The 15961-nt window shown below is 43.6% G+C and overlaps 1 protein-coding gene and 1 non-coding gene across 49 annotated transcripts in view; both read right to left on the bottom strand.

The window, feature by feature from the left end:
• EP400 (E1A binding protein p400) overlaps positions 1-15961 on the bottom strand; it is a 120537-nt gene that overhangs the window by 39780 nt on the left and 64796 nt on the right. For all 48 annotated transcript variants that reach the window (XM_070629353.1, XM_070629374.1, XM_070629375.1 and 45 more), the window contains 6 exons: positions 15220-15375; positions 13746-13840; positions 12968-13239; positions 3127-3329; positions 2867-3036; positions 898-1094 (listed from right to left, as the gene is read on the bottom strand). In XM_070629353.1, coding sequence (XP_070485454.1) covers positions 898-1094; positions 2867-3036; positions 3127-3329; positions 12968-13239; positions 13746-13840; positions 15220-15375 — 1093 coding nt within the window. The remainder of the gene's footprint in view (positions 1-897; positions 1095-2866; positions 3037-3126; positions 3330-12967; positions 13240-13745; positions 13841-15219; positions 15376-15961) is intronic.
• Positions 1386-1516, bottom strand: LOC139084982 (small nucleolar RNA SNORA49). Its single transcript, XR_011542919.1, has one exon. It is a non-coding gene; the product is annotated as a small nucleolar RNA SNORA49 (small nucleolar RNA).

Genomic DNA, 15961 nt, shown 5'->3' with positions numbered 1-15961 from the left:
TCACAATATATTGTTAAAATAAAAAGGGATTACAAAATAAGACTGATGACATGAGCCATCTAAGAAAATTTTTTAAATGCCTGGAAAGCCATACACCAAAATGTGACTGACTGCTATTTCTATGGGAGAGTTACTCTTCTCTACTTGATTTTCTTCTTTTTTTTCAATGAACAAATAATATATTTATAGTCAGAAACACAACAATAAAGCTCTTTAAATACACTAAGATTACTACGTCGCACAAGCTGGGGCTTCAGTCCTGGGCCAGCCGCCACTTGTGAGACTTCACGCTGACATGTCAGAGAAGCAGCCGCGGCACAGAAGGGGCGCATCAAGTGCTCAGCGCACACCGGGCACAAAACAAATACGCAAAAAAACTGCAGACCTACTATGACTGCACTACTACGTAAATACTTCTGGAAATTCAGAAATAGAGCAGGGCCTTCTCCATTTTCCTCAATTACATATATTTGGCCAGTTATAAGATTTAATTCTTTCAATAGCCAATTTACTAACAGATAATTCATATTTGACGATAGTTGAAACAACCTAAAACATAAATCATTCTTTAAGGTTCAGATACTCTAAAAGAGATACAACAAATACATGTTGAAAGGACAGCAAGTTATGTCTAAGCAACACAACTCAGTCACAATTTCAAGCAAACTAAATTGTATCTCAAGCAAATGTTAAATATAAAGAAAGAATAAATAAGATAGCAGGAACATAAGTCTGCCTGAAGGAAAAGTAAACAAAACTTAGCGGAAACTTCCAAAGTGCACTGCAGCGTGCTATCCCAGGCCCACAGGCCTCTCCGCGGCAGCGCATCCAGCGCCCACGCCTGCACAGAGCTCCCCCTCGCACATAGGCTCACCCCAGCCTTAGCCCACTCCTCACCTGTATATGTGCACATCCTTGCGCCTCCCAATTCTGTCACACCACTCCTGGGCCTTGGCATCCATCACAGGGTTCAGGTCATTGTCATAGAACACCACCGCGTCTGCCTCTACCAGGCTCACGCCTGTAGCGCGGCTGTGAGTGGAGAGAATTGCACAGAAAATCCTCCTGTCTCTGTTGAAACTCCTCATCAGTTCCTAAGATGAAATAAAAAATCTCCAGTTAGTATTCTTGGTAAATGTTCAGAAACCTTTGACACTTTCTGCTATGTATCAGTCAGAAACTATTCCATAACAAAACTATTTGGTTTGTGTTTCCTTTGACACATGGCCTATGTTCAAATTAGACCAGATTTTAGCATTTTATTCTAGCTCTTCTGTGCATTTGCGTCATCTCTCACTCACAGATCACAAACATCTCTACACACTATTTAAATAATGTGAGTCATCACTTACAAAAAGGAAAATGTCAGATTCCATCTGACACACACTGTCAGCTCAATCTGTAGGCCCCACAAGAACACAGAGTCTTACTGGGGAGGGATATGTGCTTTTTCATGTGCCCTCAGGCAATGCCAGGGCACTTTACAGCAAAAGTCCCTGGAGTAAGGCTGAGGGAGTAGGTAACAATGAGGAAGAGAGGCTCCTCCACCTCACTCAAGGCCATGAGCTGAAATGGCCTCAGCTGAACACTTCTCTTCTGCCATGATCTCAGTGCCAAAACAGACACAGCAGTTGACCAACCCTTCTCCTTCAAGAAATTCTCTATATAATTTGTTACATCACTACCAAGAAAGCTTGTTAATAAAGACTGTGGTGGGGGTCGGCCCCGTGGCTGAGTGGTTAAGTTCGCGCACTCCACTTCAGCAACCCAGGGTTTTGCTGGTTCGGATCCTGGGCGTGGACATGGCACCGCTCGTCAAGCCAGGCTGAGGCGGCGTCCCACATGCCACAACTAGAAGGACCCACAACTAAAAATACACAACTATGTACCAGGGGGCTTTGGGAAGAAACTGAAAAATAAAATCTTTACTAAAAAAAAAAAGACTGTAGGGTATTTCCTTGCAGGCCTTCTCGTGTGTGTCAACGTGTGTGAGAAGCCCTGACTGTGCCATATAACCTGAAGGGGGTAAGATAAGTGGGTAAAAAAATAGCTTGCCTTTGGCTCTCGGGAACATTTTGCAATGCTACTAAAATCTGTTCCGAAATGCTGTTGATGATGGCTTCTCAGTGCATCCCCTGGAATGCCTGGGACGGGGTCTGTTTACAATACTGCCAAGCCCTACGGCACAGGGACAACTTATCCACGCACTGTTCTACTACCAGTCATTTTGCTCTGAACTGGGAGTTGTTACGAACATTTCTACAGTGAACAACTGTGTACATAAATCTTTAAGAAGTGTGGTGGTGCTGGGGGAGAGAGTCGCAGATACAGAACTACTACGCCAGGCACATATCCATTTTTGGGGTTCACAACCGATACTGTCAACTTGCCTTCTAGAAAGTGGTAGTAATCTGCACCCCTACCAGCAGGGTATGAGAATGCCTGTCTCGTTGTACCTGAGGGAATCAAGATACCCTTAGCAAATCTGACGAGTGAAAAACAAGCATATTATTTTAACTTGGATTTCTTTACTGCAAATTCATCTAGACAGTTTCTGTATTTCCACCCCATACCACCTCCTGAAGCACACCAATCTTGTCCTGTAATGACCGGAGGACATCAAGTCTAATTCTGAGACATCTAACCGACTGTGTGTCTCTGGAATAAAATGACTTATGAAAACATATCAAAGGATGGAGCTAAAGAATTACCAAAGTCCAACGACATTCACAAGTTCTTTCCTTTGTTCAGAAGGGTCATGACAACACTGAATTTACACAGCTCTGAGAAACCAGGTCAGAAACTGGCGATTAAAGTTTACACAACTGAACTGTAAATGGTGACAAAGTAAACAATTTCTTCTTACCTGCCTCTGTTCACTGTTGGCATTTTCATCAATTCTTATATAGGTGAGATAATGGAAGTTCAAGAACATTTCTAAGATATCTAACATAAGAACCATCTGCGATAAAATCAGCACTCGACGTCCCTCAGATTTCAATTTCTGTAGTAAAATAGCTAAGGCTTCCAGCTTTCCTGTGAAATGAGTAACATCAAGAGTATCTCAGAATCCAAAGCAAGTGAATCTGACATGGTAAGCAGTGCAAATGGGATCTCCTCTCATACCTGAGTCAAACTGGACCAATCTCAGCTCTGGAAACTGCAGTGAGCGCAGAGCCGTCATCTGCTGCAGCTGCTGGGCATAGGGAGCTGTGTGTTCTTTGAGGCAGTGCCTGAAGATCCTCATCCTGTGGCTGTAGAGGGAGGGCGGCCTTGCCACCCACAAGGAGGGGGGCGCAGCCACAACCGGAGGGATCACACACACCACCCTGAGAAGCAAAAAGCATGCTCGTCACACAGCATCTCCACCACGCAGCACCTCTGTCTCAGGCAGTGAAGGCTCCAGAAGGAAGAGAGCAGAACCCTTTGACAGTCGGAGCTGCCAGAGAAGCCAGAGTGCCTAATTCTAGTCACCACGGGGCTGATGTGGCTGCTGTGACGGCCCATACTATCCATCACAGCAATCATGGGAGCAGGTCTCGACCAGTCCTGGCCATCAAAGACCACCCAGATCAAAACAACCAGCATAGGGCATCCCCCAGACTGCAGGAACGGGTGCAGACAGCCCATTCCATGTGAAGGGCCTGTCTTCTGATGGGAATTTTTGGGATACAGGTACTCCATCTCCCGGATGGCCTGTGGGGAGAATGTGAACCCTAGAGCTGCCACAGGCACTGTGCCACCAGGAGGGGAGCCAGACTTGGGATGAAGAGGCCCTGGAGAGAGCAGCACAATGACAACTCACATGAGTCATTACAGCCAACCTGACACCCCTTTCCCCACCCCCAGATGCCACCTGCACCAGAAAAGCCCTTACTCTGGAAGTCAGCTGAAGCTGGGTTTCCATGACTTGCTACCAACTGCATGTACCAAAAGGCTGATAAGCAAAATCAAAGAACTAATCAAATGGAGAGATATTCCATGTTCACAGATAGGAAGACAATATTGTCAAGATGTCAGTTCTTCCCAACTTGATCTACCCATTCAACACAATCCCAATCAAAATCCTAGCAAGTTACTTTGTGGATATTAACAAACTGAACCTAAAATTATACGGAAAAGCAAAAGACCTGGAAGAGTCGACACAAATTGAAGGAAAAGAACAAAGTTGAAGGACTGGTGTTACCTGACTTTGAGACTTACTATAAGGCTGCAGTAACCAAGATGGTGTAGTATTGCCAAAGAAGAATAGACAAATGATTCAATGGAACGGAAGAGAGAACTCAGAAACAGACCCGCATAAATATAATCAACTGGTCTTTGACAAAAGAGCAAAGGCAACAAGAGAGCAAGAGAGTCTGTTCAACAAATGGTGCTGAACAACTGGACATCCACATGCATAAAATGAATCTAAGAGCGACGTCAGCACCACGGTGGAGTGAGTTGTTCCCTTTCTCTCTCTTCTCTAAGCTACAACCAGTCAGCAAGCCACTGACCAATGGAAGATTCCCTACGCGGCCACAATCTCCCTCTACTTTGTTTGTGTGTGGGACACCTCCACAGCATGGCTGGCGAGCGGAACAGGTCTGCACCTAGGATCCAAACCTCAGAGCCTGGGCCACTGAAGCAGGGCACGTGGGACTTCAACCACTCAGCCACACAGACAACTCTTTGTCTTTTGATCGGTGAATTCAATCCGTTCGCACTTAGAGTGATTATTGATATATTGCGGCTTAATAAATATGCCATTTTGTCTTTTGTTTTCTGGTTGTTCTGTATTTCTGTTGTTTCTTTTTCCTTGTATTTCTGTCTGCCATTTCAATTTGGTGGTTTTCTATGTTTTCCTCAGTTTTCTCTTTATTTATGCTTTGTAACTCTGCTCTGACTTTCCAACATTGGGGATAGTATATAATCTCAGATTGTCTCAGCTGGGGTGGGGCCCTCTGACTTGAATTTCCAAAACATACTGGCCTGCACAACTGTGAGAAAACAGGTGGCTTGCTCAAGCAGTCCTGGAAGGGGCAGAGAAGGCAGGCCAGCTTGCTCTCTACCCCTCTCCCAGCAGACTTAGCCTGCTTACTGGAGGGCAGTCCTGGCGGGGGTAGAGAGGGTGATTACTCCCTGCCTGTCTACCAGCACATCCAGTGTGTGCGTCTCCTCCCCTTCCCCCCGGCAGTGACCAGGTCTTTCCAGCTTGGCACAGATGTTGGTTCAGGGCTAATCTTCCTCACGAAGAAAAAAAAAAGAGGAGGGTTGGCAATGGATGTTAGCTCAGGGGAATCTTCCTCAGCAAAACAGGAAAAAGACACAGAGTGGCAGTATAGATTAAAAAACAAGACCCAACAATATGCTGCCTCCAGGAAACACATCTCAGCTCTAAAGACAAACAGGCTCAGAGTGAAGGGATGCAAGATGATACTCCATATAAATGGCAAGCAAAAGAAAGTGGATGTAGCTGTACTTACATCAGACAAAGCAGACTTCAGAATAAAAAGGATAACAAGAGACAAAGATGGGCATTACATAATGATAAAAGGGACATTCCAACAAGAAGACATAATATGTATTAATATATATGAACTTAACACAAGAGCACCAAAGTACATAAAGCAGCTATTAACAGACTAAAGAGAGAAACTGACAGCAACACAATCAGAGTAGGGGACCTCAACGCCCCACTTCAACAATGGATAGATCATCCAGACAGAAAGTCAACAAGGAAACAGTGGACTTAAATGAAACACTAGACCAGATGGACTACATATATACATACATATATATACACACATATAGAACAATCCATCCAAAACCAGAATACACATTCTTCTCAAGTACACTTGGAACCTTCTCGAAAACAGACCATACGATGGGAACCAAAGCAAGCCTCAATAAATTTAAGAAGCTTGAAATCATATCAAGCATCTTTTCTGACGACAATGCTATGAAACTAGAAGTCGACTACAAGAAAAACACTGATAAATTCACAAATATGTGGGTCCTAAAGAACATGCTACTGAACAACACTGGATCAATGAAGAAATCAAAAGGGAAAGCAAAAAATACCTAGAAACAAATAAAAAGGAAAACACCACACACCAAAACATGGGATGCAGCAAAAGCAGTACTAAGAGGAAAATTTACAGCAATGCAGGCCTACCTCAACAAACAAGAAAAATCTCAAATAAACAAGCTTACCGTATACCTAAAAGAACTAGAAAAAGAAGAACAAAGCCCAAAGTCAGTAGCAGGAGAGAAGTAATAAAAATCAGAGCAGAAGTAAATGAAATAGAGACTAAAAAGAAACAAGAGAAAGAATCAGTGAAACTAAGAGCTGGTTCTTCGAGAAGATAAACAAAATTGACAAACCCTTAGCCAGACTCACTAAGAAAAAGAGAGAGAGGGGCTGGCCCCGTGGCCGAGTGCTTAAGTTCGCACACTCCACTGCAGGTGGCCCAGTGTTTCACTGGTTCGAATCCTGGTGCGGACATGGCACTGTTCATCAAACCACGCTGAGGCAGCATCCCACATGTCATAAATAGAAGGACCCACAACGAAGAATATACAACTATGTACTGGAGGGCTTTGGGGAGAAAAAGGAAAAAAATAAAATCTTTAAAAAAAAAAAAGAAAAAGAGAGAGAAGACTCGAATAAATAAAATCAGAAAAGAAAGAGGAGAAATTACAACAGATACCACAGAAATACAAAGTATTATAAGAGAATACTATGAAAAGCTATATGCCAACAAATTGGATAACTTAGAAGAAATGGATAAATTCTTAGAATCATACAACCTCCCAACAGTGAATCAATAAGAAACAGAGAACCTAAATAGACAAATGACAAAGAGACTGAAACAGTAATCAAAAACCTCCCCAAAAAACAAAAGTGCAGGACCAGATGGCTTCTCTGGTGAATTCTACCAAACATTCAAAGAAGATTTAACACCTATCTTTCTAAAACTATTCCGAAAAATTGAAGAGGACGGGACACTTCCTAACGCATTATACAAGGCCAGTGTTACCCTGATACCAAAACCAGACAAGGACAACACAAAAAAGGAAAATCACAGAGCAATATTGCTGATGAACACAGATGCAAAAATCCTCAACGAAATATTAGCAAATCGAATATAACAATACATTAAAAGGATCACACACCATGGTCAAGTGAGAATTCTTCCAGGGATGCAGGGATGGTTCAACATCCACAAATCAGTCAATGTGAAACATCACATGAACAAAACAAAAAATAAAAGTCACATGATAATCTTAACAGATGCAGAGAAAGCATCTGAGAAGATCCAACATCCATTTACCATAAAAATCCTCAATAAAAATGGATATAGAAGGAAAATACCTCAACATAATAAAGACCATATATGACAAACCCACAGCCAACATCATACTCAACAGTGCAAAACTGAAAGCTATTCCTCTGAGAGCAGGAACAAGACAAGTATGCCTACTCTCGCCAGACTTATTCAACATAGTACCGGAAGTTTTAGCCAGAGTAAGTAGGCAAGAAAAAGAAATAAAAAAGATCCAAATAAGAAAGAAGGAAAACTGTCATTATTTGCAGATGACATGATTCTACATGTAGAAAACCCTAAAGAATCCACCAAAAAACTATTAGAAATAATCAATGAATATAGTAAAGTTGCAGGGTACAAAATCAACAGACAAAAATCAGCTGCATTTCTATACATGAACAACAAACCAGCAGAAAGGGAAATCAAGAACACAATCCCATTTACAGTTGCAACAAAAAGAATAAAATACCTAGGAATACATTTAACCAAGGAGGTGAAAGATCTATACGTTGAAAACTATAAGACACTATTGAGAGGAACTGAAGAAGACATAAAGAAATGGAGGAGCCAGCCCGGTGGTGCAGCAGTTAAGTGCACGCATCCGCTTCAGCAGCCCTGGGTTCTCCGGTCAAATCCTGGGTGCAGACATGGTACCACATGTTAAGCCGTGCTGCAGTAGGCATCCCACATAGAAAGTAGAGGAAGATGGGCACGGATGTTAGCTCAGGGCCAGTTTTCCTCAGAAAAAAAGAGGAGGATTGGCAGATGTTAGCTCAGGGCTAATCTTCCTTGGGAAAAAAAAAAAAAAAAGAAATGGAAAGATATACCATGCTCATGGATTGGAGGAATAAACATAGTTAAAATGTCCATATTACCTAAAGCAATCTCCAGATTCAACGCAATCCCAATCAGAATGCCAATGGCATTCTTCACAGAAATAGAACAAAGAATCCTAAAACTACATGGAACAACAACAGCATGGTAGGGGCCGGCCCCGTGGCCGGGTGGTTAAGTTTGCGTGCTCTGCTTCAGCAGCCCAGGGTTTTGCTGGTTCAAATCCTGGGTGTGGACACGGCACCGCTCATCAGGCCATGCTGAGGCAGCATCCCACATGCCACAACTAGAAGAAGGACCCACAACTAAAAATACTCAGCTATATACAGGAGTGCTTTGGGGAGAAAAAGGAAAAATAAAATCTTTTTTTTTAAAAGATTTTATTTTTTTCCTTTTTCTCCCCAAAGCCCCCCGGTACATAGTTGTATATTCTTTGTTGTGGGTCCTTCGAGTTGTGGCACATGGAATGCTGCCTCAGCGTGGTACGATGAGCAGTGCCGTGTCCGCACCCAGGACTCGAACCAACGAAACACTGGGCCGCCTGCAGCGGAGCACGCAAACTTAACCACTCAGCCACAGGGCCAGCCCCAGGAAAAATAAAATCTTTAAAAAAAAAAAAAACCCAGCATGGTGCTGGCACAAAAACAGACACACAGATCAATGGATCAGAACTGAAAGCCCAGAAATAAAACCACACATCTACGGACAGCTAATCTTCAACAAAGGAGCCAAGAACATGAAATGGAGAAAGCAAAGTCTCTTCGTAAGTGGTGTTGGGAAAACTGGACAGCCACACACAAAGGAATGAGAGTAGACCATCATCTTAAACCACACACAAAAATTAACTCAAAATGGATTAAAGACTTGAATCCAAGACCTGAAACCATAAAACTCCTAGAAGAAAATATAGGCAGTATGCTCTCTGACACAGGTGTTAGCAGTATGTTTTTGAATACCATGCCTACTCAGACAAGGGAAATAGAAGAAAAAATAAGCAAGTGGAACCACATCAGACTAAAAAGCTTCTACAAGGCAAAGGTAACTATCAACAAAATGAAAAGATAACCCACCAACTGGGAGAAAATATTTGCAAATTATATATTTGACAAGGGGTTAATTTCCAAACTATATAAAGAACTCATACAACTCAACAACAAAAAAAATGAACAATTTGATCAAAAAATGGGCAGAGGATATGAATGACGTGTCCAAAGAAGAGATACAGATTGCCAACAGGCACATGAAAAGATGTTAAAGATCACTAAATGCAAATCAAAACTACAATGAGATATCACCTTACATCCATCAGCATGGCTATAATTTACAAGACAAGCAATAACAAGTGTTAGAGAGGATGTGGCGAGAAGGGAACTCTCACACACTGCTGGTGGGAATCCAAACGGGTGCAGCCACTATGGAAAACAGTATGGAGATTTCTCAAAAAGTTAAAAATAGAAATACCATATGATCCAGCTATTCCACTACTGGATATTTATCCAAAGAACATGAAATCAATAATTCAAAAAGATACATGCATCCTATGTTCACTGCAGCATTATTCACAATAGCTGAGATGTGGAAACAACCCAAGTGCCCATTAACAGATCAATGGATAAAGATGTGGCATATATATACATATACAATGGAATACTACTCAGCCATAAGAAAGACAAAACTATGTCATTTGCAGCAACACAGATGGACCCTGAGGGTATCACGCTGAGTGAAATAAGTCAGAGAAAGACAAATATGACATGCTTTCACTCATATTTGGAAGATAAATACACACACACATACATAAGGAGAAGAGATTAGTGGTTACCACAGAAAGCAGTGAGGGGAGGGCAACTGGGGTAAAGGGGCACATATGTACAGTGATGGATAAACACTGGACCGTTGGTGGTGAACACCACGCAGTCTACACAGAAACTGAAATAGAGTGATGTACACCTGAAATTTATACAATGTTGTAAGGCAATATGACCCCAATAAAACAATTTAAAAAAAGAAAAAGAATCTAGGCAGCGAACCTCCATCATTCACAAAAATTAACTCAAAATGGATCGGAGACCTAAACGTAAAATGCGAAACTCAAATTCTTAGAAGATAACAGGAGAAAACCTAGCTGACCTGGGGTACGTTGATGACTTTTTAAATACAACACCAAAGGTATGATCCATGAAAGAATTGATAAGCTAGACTTTATCAGAATTAAAAACTTCTGCTCTTTGAAGGATGTTGTCAAGAGAACGAGAAGACACACTACGGACTGGGACAAAATATTTGCAAAAGACACATCTGATAAAGGACTGTTATCCAGAATATATAAAGAACTCTTAAAACTCAACAATAAGAAAATAACCTAACTGGGGCCGGCCTCGTGGCCAAGTATTTGGGTTTGCATGCTCCACTTCAGTGGCCCAGGGTTTCACCAGTTTGGGTCCTGGGTGCAGAGCTGGCACCACTCATCAAGCCATGCTGAGGTGGTGTCCCACACAGCAGAACCAGAAGGACCTACAACTAGAATATACAACTAGGTACTGGGGAGCTTTGGGGAGAAGAAAAATTTTTGAAAAGAGAGAAGATTGGCAACAGATATTGGCTCAGGTACCAATCTTTAAAAAAAAAAAGAAAAGAAAAGAATCCAATTTTTAAAAATGGGTCAGGGGCCAGCCTGTTGGCATACTGGTTAAGTTCATGCACTCTGCTTCAGCGACCAGGGGTTTGTGGGTTTGGATCCACGTGCGGACCTACATACCACTCATCTAGTCATGTCATGGCGGTGTGCCACATACAAAATAGAGGAAGACTGGCACAGATGGTAGCTCAGCAACAACCTTCCTCAAGCAAAAAGACAAATATTGGCAACAGATGTTAGCTCAGAGCCCATCTTCCTCACCATAAAAAAAAAGGGGGCCAGAGACCTGAACAGTCACTTCACCAAAGAAGATATACAGATGGCAAATAAGCATACGAAAAGATGCTCCACGTTATATGCCATAGGGGAATTGTAAATTAAGGCAACAAGACACCACTGCACACCTATTAGAATGGCCAAAGTCTAGAACACAGACAACACCAAATGCTGACAAGGACGTGGAACAGGAGGGACTCTTCATCCACTGCTGGTGGGAATACAAAATGGTACAGCCACTTTGGAAGACAGTTTGGCAGTTTTTACAAAACTAAACATACTCTTATCATATGCTCTACCCAAAGGAACTCAAAGTTATGTCCACACAAAAACATGCACACAGACGTTTATCGCAGCTTTAGTCATAACTGCCAACACTTGGAAGCAACCAAGATGATCTTCAGTAGATGAATGGATAAACTATGACACAACCAGACAATGGAATATTATTCAGCACTAAAAAGAAATAAGCTATCAAGCCACAAAAAGACACAGAGGAACCTTAAACGCATATTGCTAAGTGAAAGAAGCCAATCTGAAAAGGCTACACACTGTGTGATTCCAGCTATATGACATTCTGGAAAAGCACAATTATGGAGACAGTAAAAAGAGTGATTGCCAGGGATTAGGGAGGAAGGAGAAATGAACAGGTGGAGCACAGAGGATTTTCAGGGCAGTAAAACTATTCTGTAAGACACCACAATGATGGATACATGTCATACATTTGTCCAAATCCGTTGAATGTACAACACCTAGAGCGGACTCTAATGTAAGCTATGGACTCGAGGTGATTATGATGTGTCAATGCAGGTTCGTCAATCCTAACAAATGTACCACTCTAACCTAAGACGTTAACAACAGGGGAAATGGCAGGTGTGGCAGCAGGGGATAGACAGGAAATCTCTGTACCTTCCTCTAAATTTTGTTGTGAATCTAAAACTGCTCTAAAAAACACAGTTTATTTTTTTAAAAATTATCCTTAATGTTAGAAGAAGAAGAAGGAAAGAAAGACAAATCGGGAAAGAAGAGTGCACGAGTGCAGGTGGTTACCACCCTTAACTTCATGGAGACTGGAGGAAAGAGTCACAAGTTAGAGGCTGACTCGCTCACATGTGGAGAACCACTCCCAGTTTTATTTTTCTCCATTATTTCTGTTCTTGATGTGAGAGACCTTCAGTAGATAACGTCTGAAAACTGAGCCAGGGCACAGGAGCACTGCTGGGTTTCCCACTGTAAATATAAGTAACCACGGGCACTGCCGCTCAGCAACACAAACAAAACAGAGAAGGGAGAGAAAACACAGTCTCAGGCTGAATCTAGAAACTAGGTCAAAGCAGTGAATGAAACTGCAAACAGGTCCGAAACTCTACATACGGGAAACAGGAAGCAAAGACACAGGCTTGGCAGAGGAGGGATCAGTGTGGCTGCTGTGCCCCAACAGCATTTGACTTTTTATTTTCTCTTAAAAGTCTGTTTGAATTTACCTCTTAAACATTTCTCATCATGCAATGTTAAAACATGCGTGTGTTTTTAATAAAATATTATTTTAAAAGAGCAAAACAAAGAAAATCGTCAACACAATGGTCTGTTTCCACACCCAGAATTAGGTCGAGTGCTGTGGCTCTGCACACAGGCTGGCCAACGTCCACCCCAAGGCCACCCCCAAGACAGGCCCAGTACCCACAGAGAAAGAAATCAACCTGCAGGTGTGGCAGGCTTCCCAGAGAGACCGTCTGACACCAAAGCTGAAGACCCCCAGAGTGATTGCAAAACAGACTTCCAAGAGACAACTCAGGGAGAAACTTATGGGAATAAGATGAACATCCTCAAAACAACACCAATAGTTGCTGGGGTGCAATACAGAGAGTAAAAAACCTTTAAAATACATCTGTACACTGGGCCACCCTACCTGTCAATAACATCCTGGAGGGATTCCTGACGTTGAGTCAGCGTCAGAATCAGGTCCCTCTGACTTTTGGAGGGTGACGTGAAACAGCTCGCTGGCCCAGCCCCCTTCCTGTGACTGCTATCCAAAGCCCCGAGCCAGGGCATCTGCTCTCTGCCAGCCAGGGAACAAATCCCCAACAAATCTCTGCCGTAGACAGGAGCGCGGGAACACCGCCGTTCATTGACAAAATAAATCTGGTCCAGCCGCTCTTTCAAAAGTCTGGTCTTTTCCTCCTTTATCAAAAACAAGGATGTAAATGGTTACTGCGAAACAAGAGGCCCAGTTACTGGTCTCCCCAAACCCTGTGGGGCCCCTCATGTATGGTGACTGCTGCACAGGGTACACTAGGACACACAGGTCCTGGTTCTACAGGAAATAGCGACAGAAAGGAAGCACAGAAAAGTGGCACTCTTTTCCTCGCCAACGTGAAAAGTATTTCTCAAAACACTGTGAGCATTTCTAACATCTAGAAGGCAGGTACGAGAATATAAAAAAATGTGAAAGGGGATTTTTGCAATTATAAAGTCCAGTTTCGTTCCTTTTATTCAGAAATGTGTTTTTAAAATCAAAATTTTTTAATTCAGAGAGACTATGTATTTTGGAAGGCACATAAATTGATGATGCCTCATAGAAGCTGTTAGATATCACAACCATCTCTTATAACAAGCAATTTCTGAAAAACAACTTCCATGCATGCGGTTGTCACCCATCCATGGCGTTCAGGTGTACTGCACCATACCTGGGTTGGTCCTCCAATGGGAGAGGCTGGCTTGGAGGCCATTCCAGGGTCTCCTGCAGCCAGGGGATTGACTGCCACTCGACCAGGCACACCCACTACAAATGCAAAAGTGAAGAGTTGGAAACCAAGCCTACTGGCACGCTCTCCAGACCCTCATTCTCCACGAGCACGATCTCTATCACCTTTCACCAGCACATTTCTGGAATGTGTAAATTATTCAGAACTGCCAGCAAAGCATTCCTGCTCTCTGGTGACAATCTAATCTGAGCATCATGGGTCTATCTCTCCTTTGGTGAGTGCCCCATGTGCTCAGAGGAGCCCACCACACACCTCAGACTCTGGTCATCCTCACTGCCATCACACCAGTGCAGCAGCCATATGGACCCCAGCACTCCACTGCCCTTCGTCCTTCATCATTTACCCCAACTGCCTGTGGCCAGGGAGTCAGCACTGTCCTCCAGACCAGGACAGAACCACCCCAGGATGACACACGGCCTGCTCCTACCAGCAGGGCCAAGCTGTTTGTCCTGACAGAGACTTTCACACAGGAGACTGCTGAAAGAGGTACCTGAGGACTGAAAAGGGCTCTGGGGTCAGACATCCACCTCAGGGGGGCAAAGGGAAGAGCCAAGGTGATTAGAACCTAGGGGCTGGGGCTGGTGCCAGGCACAGGAGCTCGAGGCCCACAAGACAGGATTTATTAAGCTCTGGGGAGGATGCCAGCTGCTGGTTCTAGGAGAGTGAGAGAAAACCTGGAAAATGGAACTCACTGCAAGTGGAACCACATGCCACAGCTGGGATGCAGAACTGCTGCCAGGGCAACACTGACAGCCCTGCAGCCTCCTCCAGCATCCCACTGGCACAGTCCAATGGGAAGGGGGTACACAGGCCCCACCCCAGCTTTGCCACACACCATCCACGGACTGGGGCTGAGCGGTGACAAGGAATTCAGGTTGGGAGTGCTCCCTGCTGCTTCCACAGGTCAATTCGACCTGAGTGCCTGCTCAGTCCGTGGGCTCCTCAGCAGGCACCACAGATGGGGTGCACCCAGGGAGAGCAGGACAGGAAGCAGGCTGCAGGATGGGTGAGGAGCAGCATAGGCTGGGCTAGATGGAGAAGGCTCTGAACCAGGCTCCACTACCTGTCCCAGGGGAAATTCTCACACATTCGAGAAATATATTTGACATTAACAATCAAAATTTCTCATGATTCCAAGTCTCTTGTTAGAGCAAAAAAAATCCCAAATCTAAGGTGAGTGGAGGCTGATTATATTCAACCAACACCTTTGAGAGCGAAAGAGAAAGAAAACCAACGAAGCTGATACCAGCCCGTCTGTGGAAATCAGAGATGGCCAAAGATGGGACTTGCAGGTTCTGGGGCACACAGCAGATATCATAAACATCTTGCAGTTACCTTAGAAGCGAAGAAAGTCAGAAAGAAGCTTCAAAGCCAAGTCTGTTTCCTGAGCACTCACCTGGCGGGGTCACGGGTGCAGGGCCTGGGCCGCTGGCCGGGGGTTTGCTTCCCAGGGCATTCAGGGCGCCCGCCTGAGACACAGTCTGCATCACCACAGGGCCTGGGGGTCGCAGATAGGACTGCCCAGGCGCAGACACGATCTGAAGAACGCTACCTGCAATCACATGGGTGCGCCTTTTACCTACAGGCTACACTACTTCCAAATATACAAAAACAAACAAGGCAATAACCAAAACTCCAAAATCAAATTTACTCCAACGAGGCAATGCAATGTTCAGTTACTTGGAGAAAAATGAAAATATTTCATTCACAATGAATGAAAACTCTAAGGAACAATGTCATTTTGCTTAAAATCAAGACAAAGCTCATCTCTTCCTTGCAATTCCTATTTCTGGTGACACAATGGATACCTGCTGAGGGTGTGTCACATGTGTTTGAGGCCCTAAACCCCCAAGCCAGTCATAGGTGGAAGGTCCCAGCTCCCAGATCATGTTTTGGTGCTTGCCACCCAACTGGATGCTAGATGAAGAAATTTCCAAAGACTTGTTTTTTAGGCCAAATGCTCTACTGACACTAATTAAGGAGCTTGCCATTTTCCAGCTTTTGTGTGGTTAAGTCTTTCTTAACTCTCTGGAGGAAAGGCCCCACAGTGTGCTCTACACAACTAGAGCTCAACAGAAATGGAACAGATGGCCTCACCCCATTGGTCAAAAAACTGGAGAAATATGAAATTAAACCAC

The sequence above is a fragment of the Equus przewalskii genome, chromosome 7 (genome assembly GCF_037783145.1).
Source record: "Equus przewalskii isolate Varuska chromosome 7, EquPr2, whole genome shotgun sequence".
Classification (NCBI taxonomy): domain Eukaryota; kingdom Metazoa; phylum Chordata; class Mammalia; order Perissodactyla; family Equidae; genus Equus; species Equus przewalskii.
The sequence above is the reverse complement of the archived record's forward strand: the minus strand, read 5'-3'. Positions and strand labels throughout refer to the sequence as shown.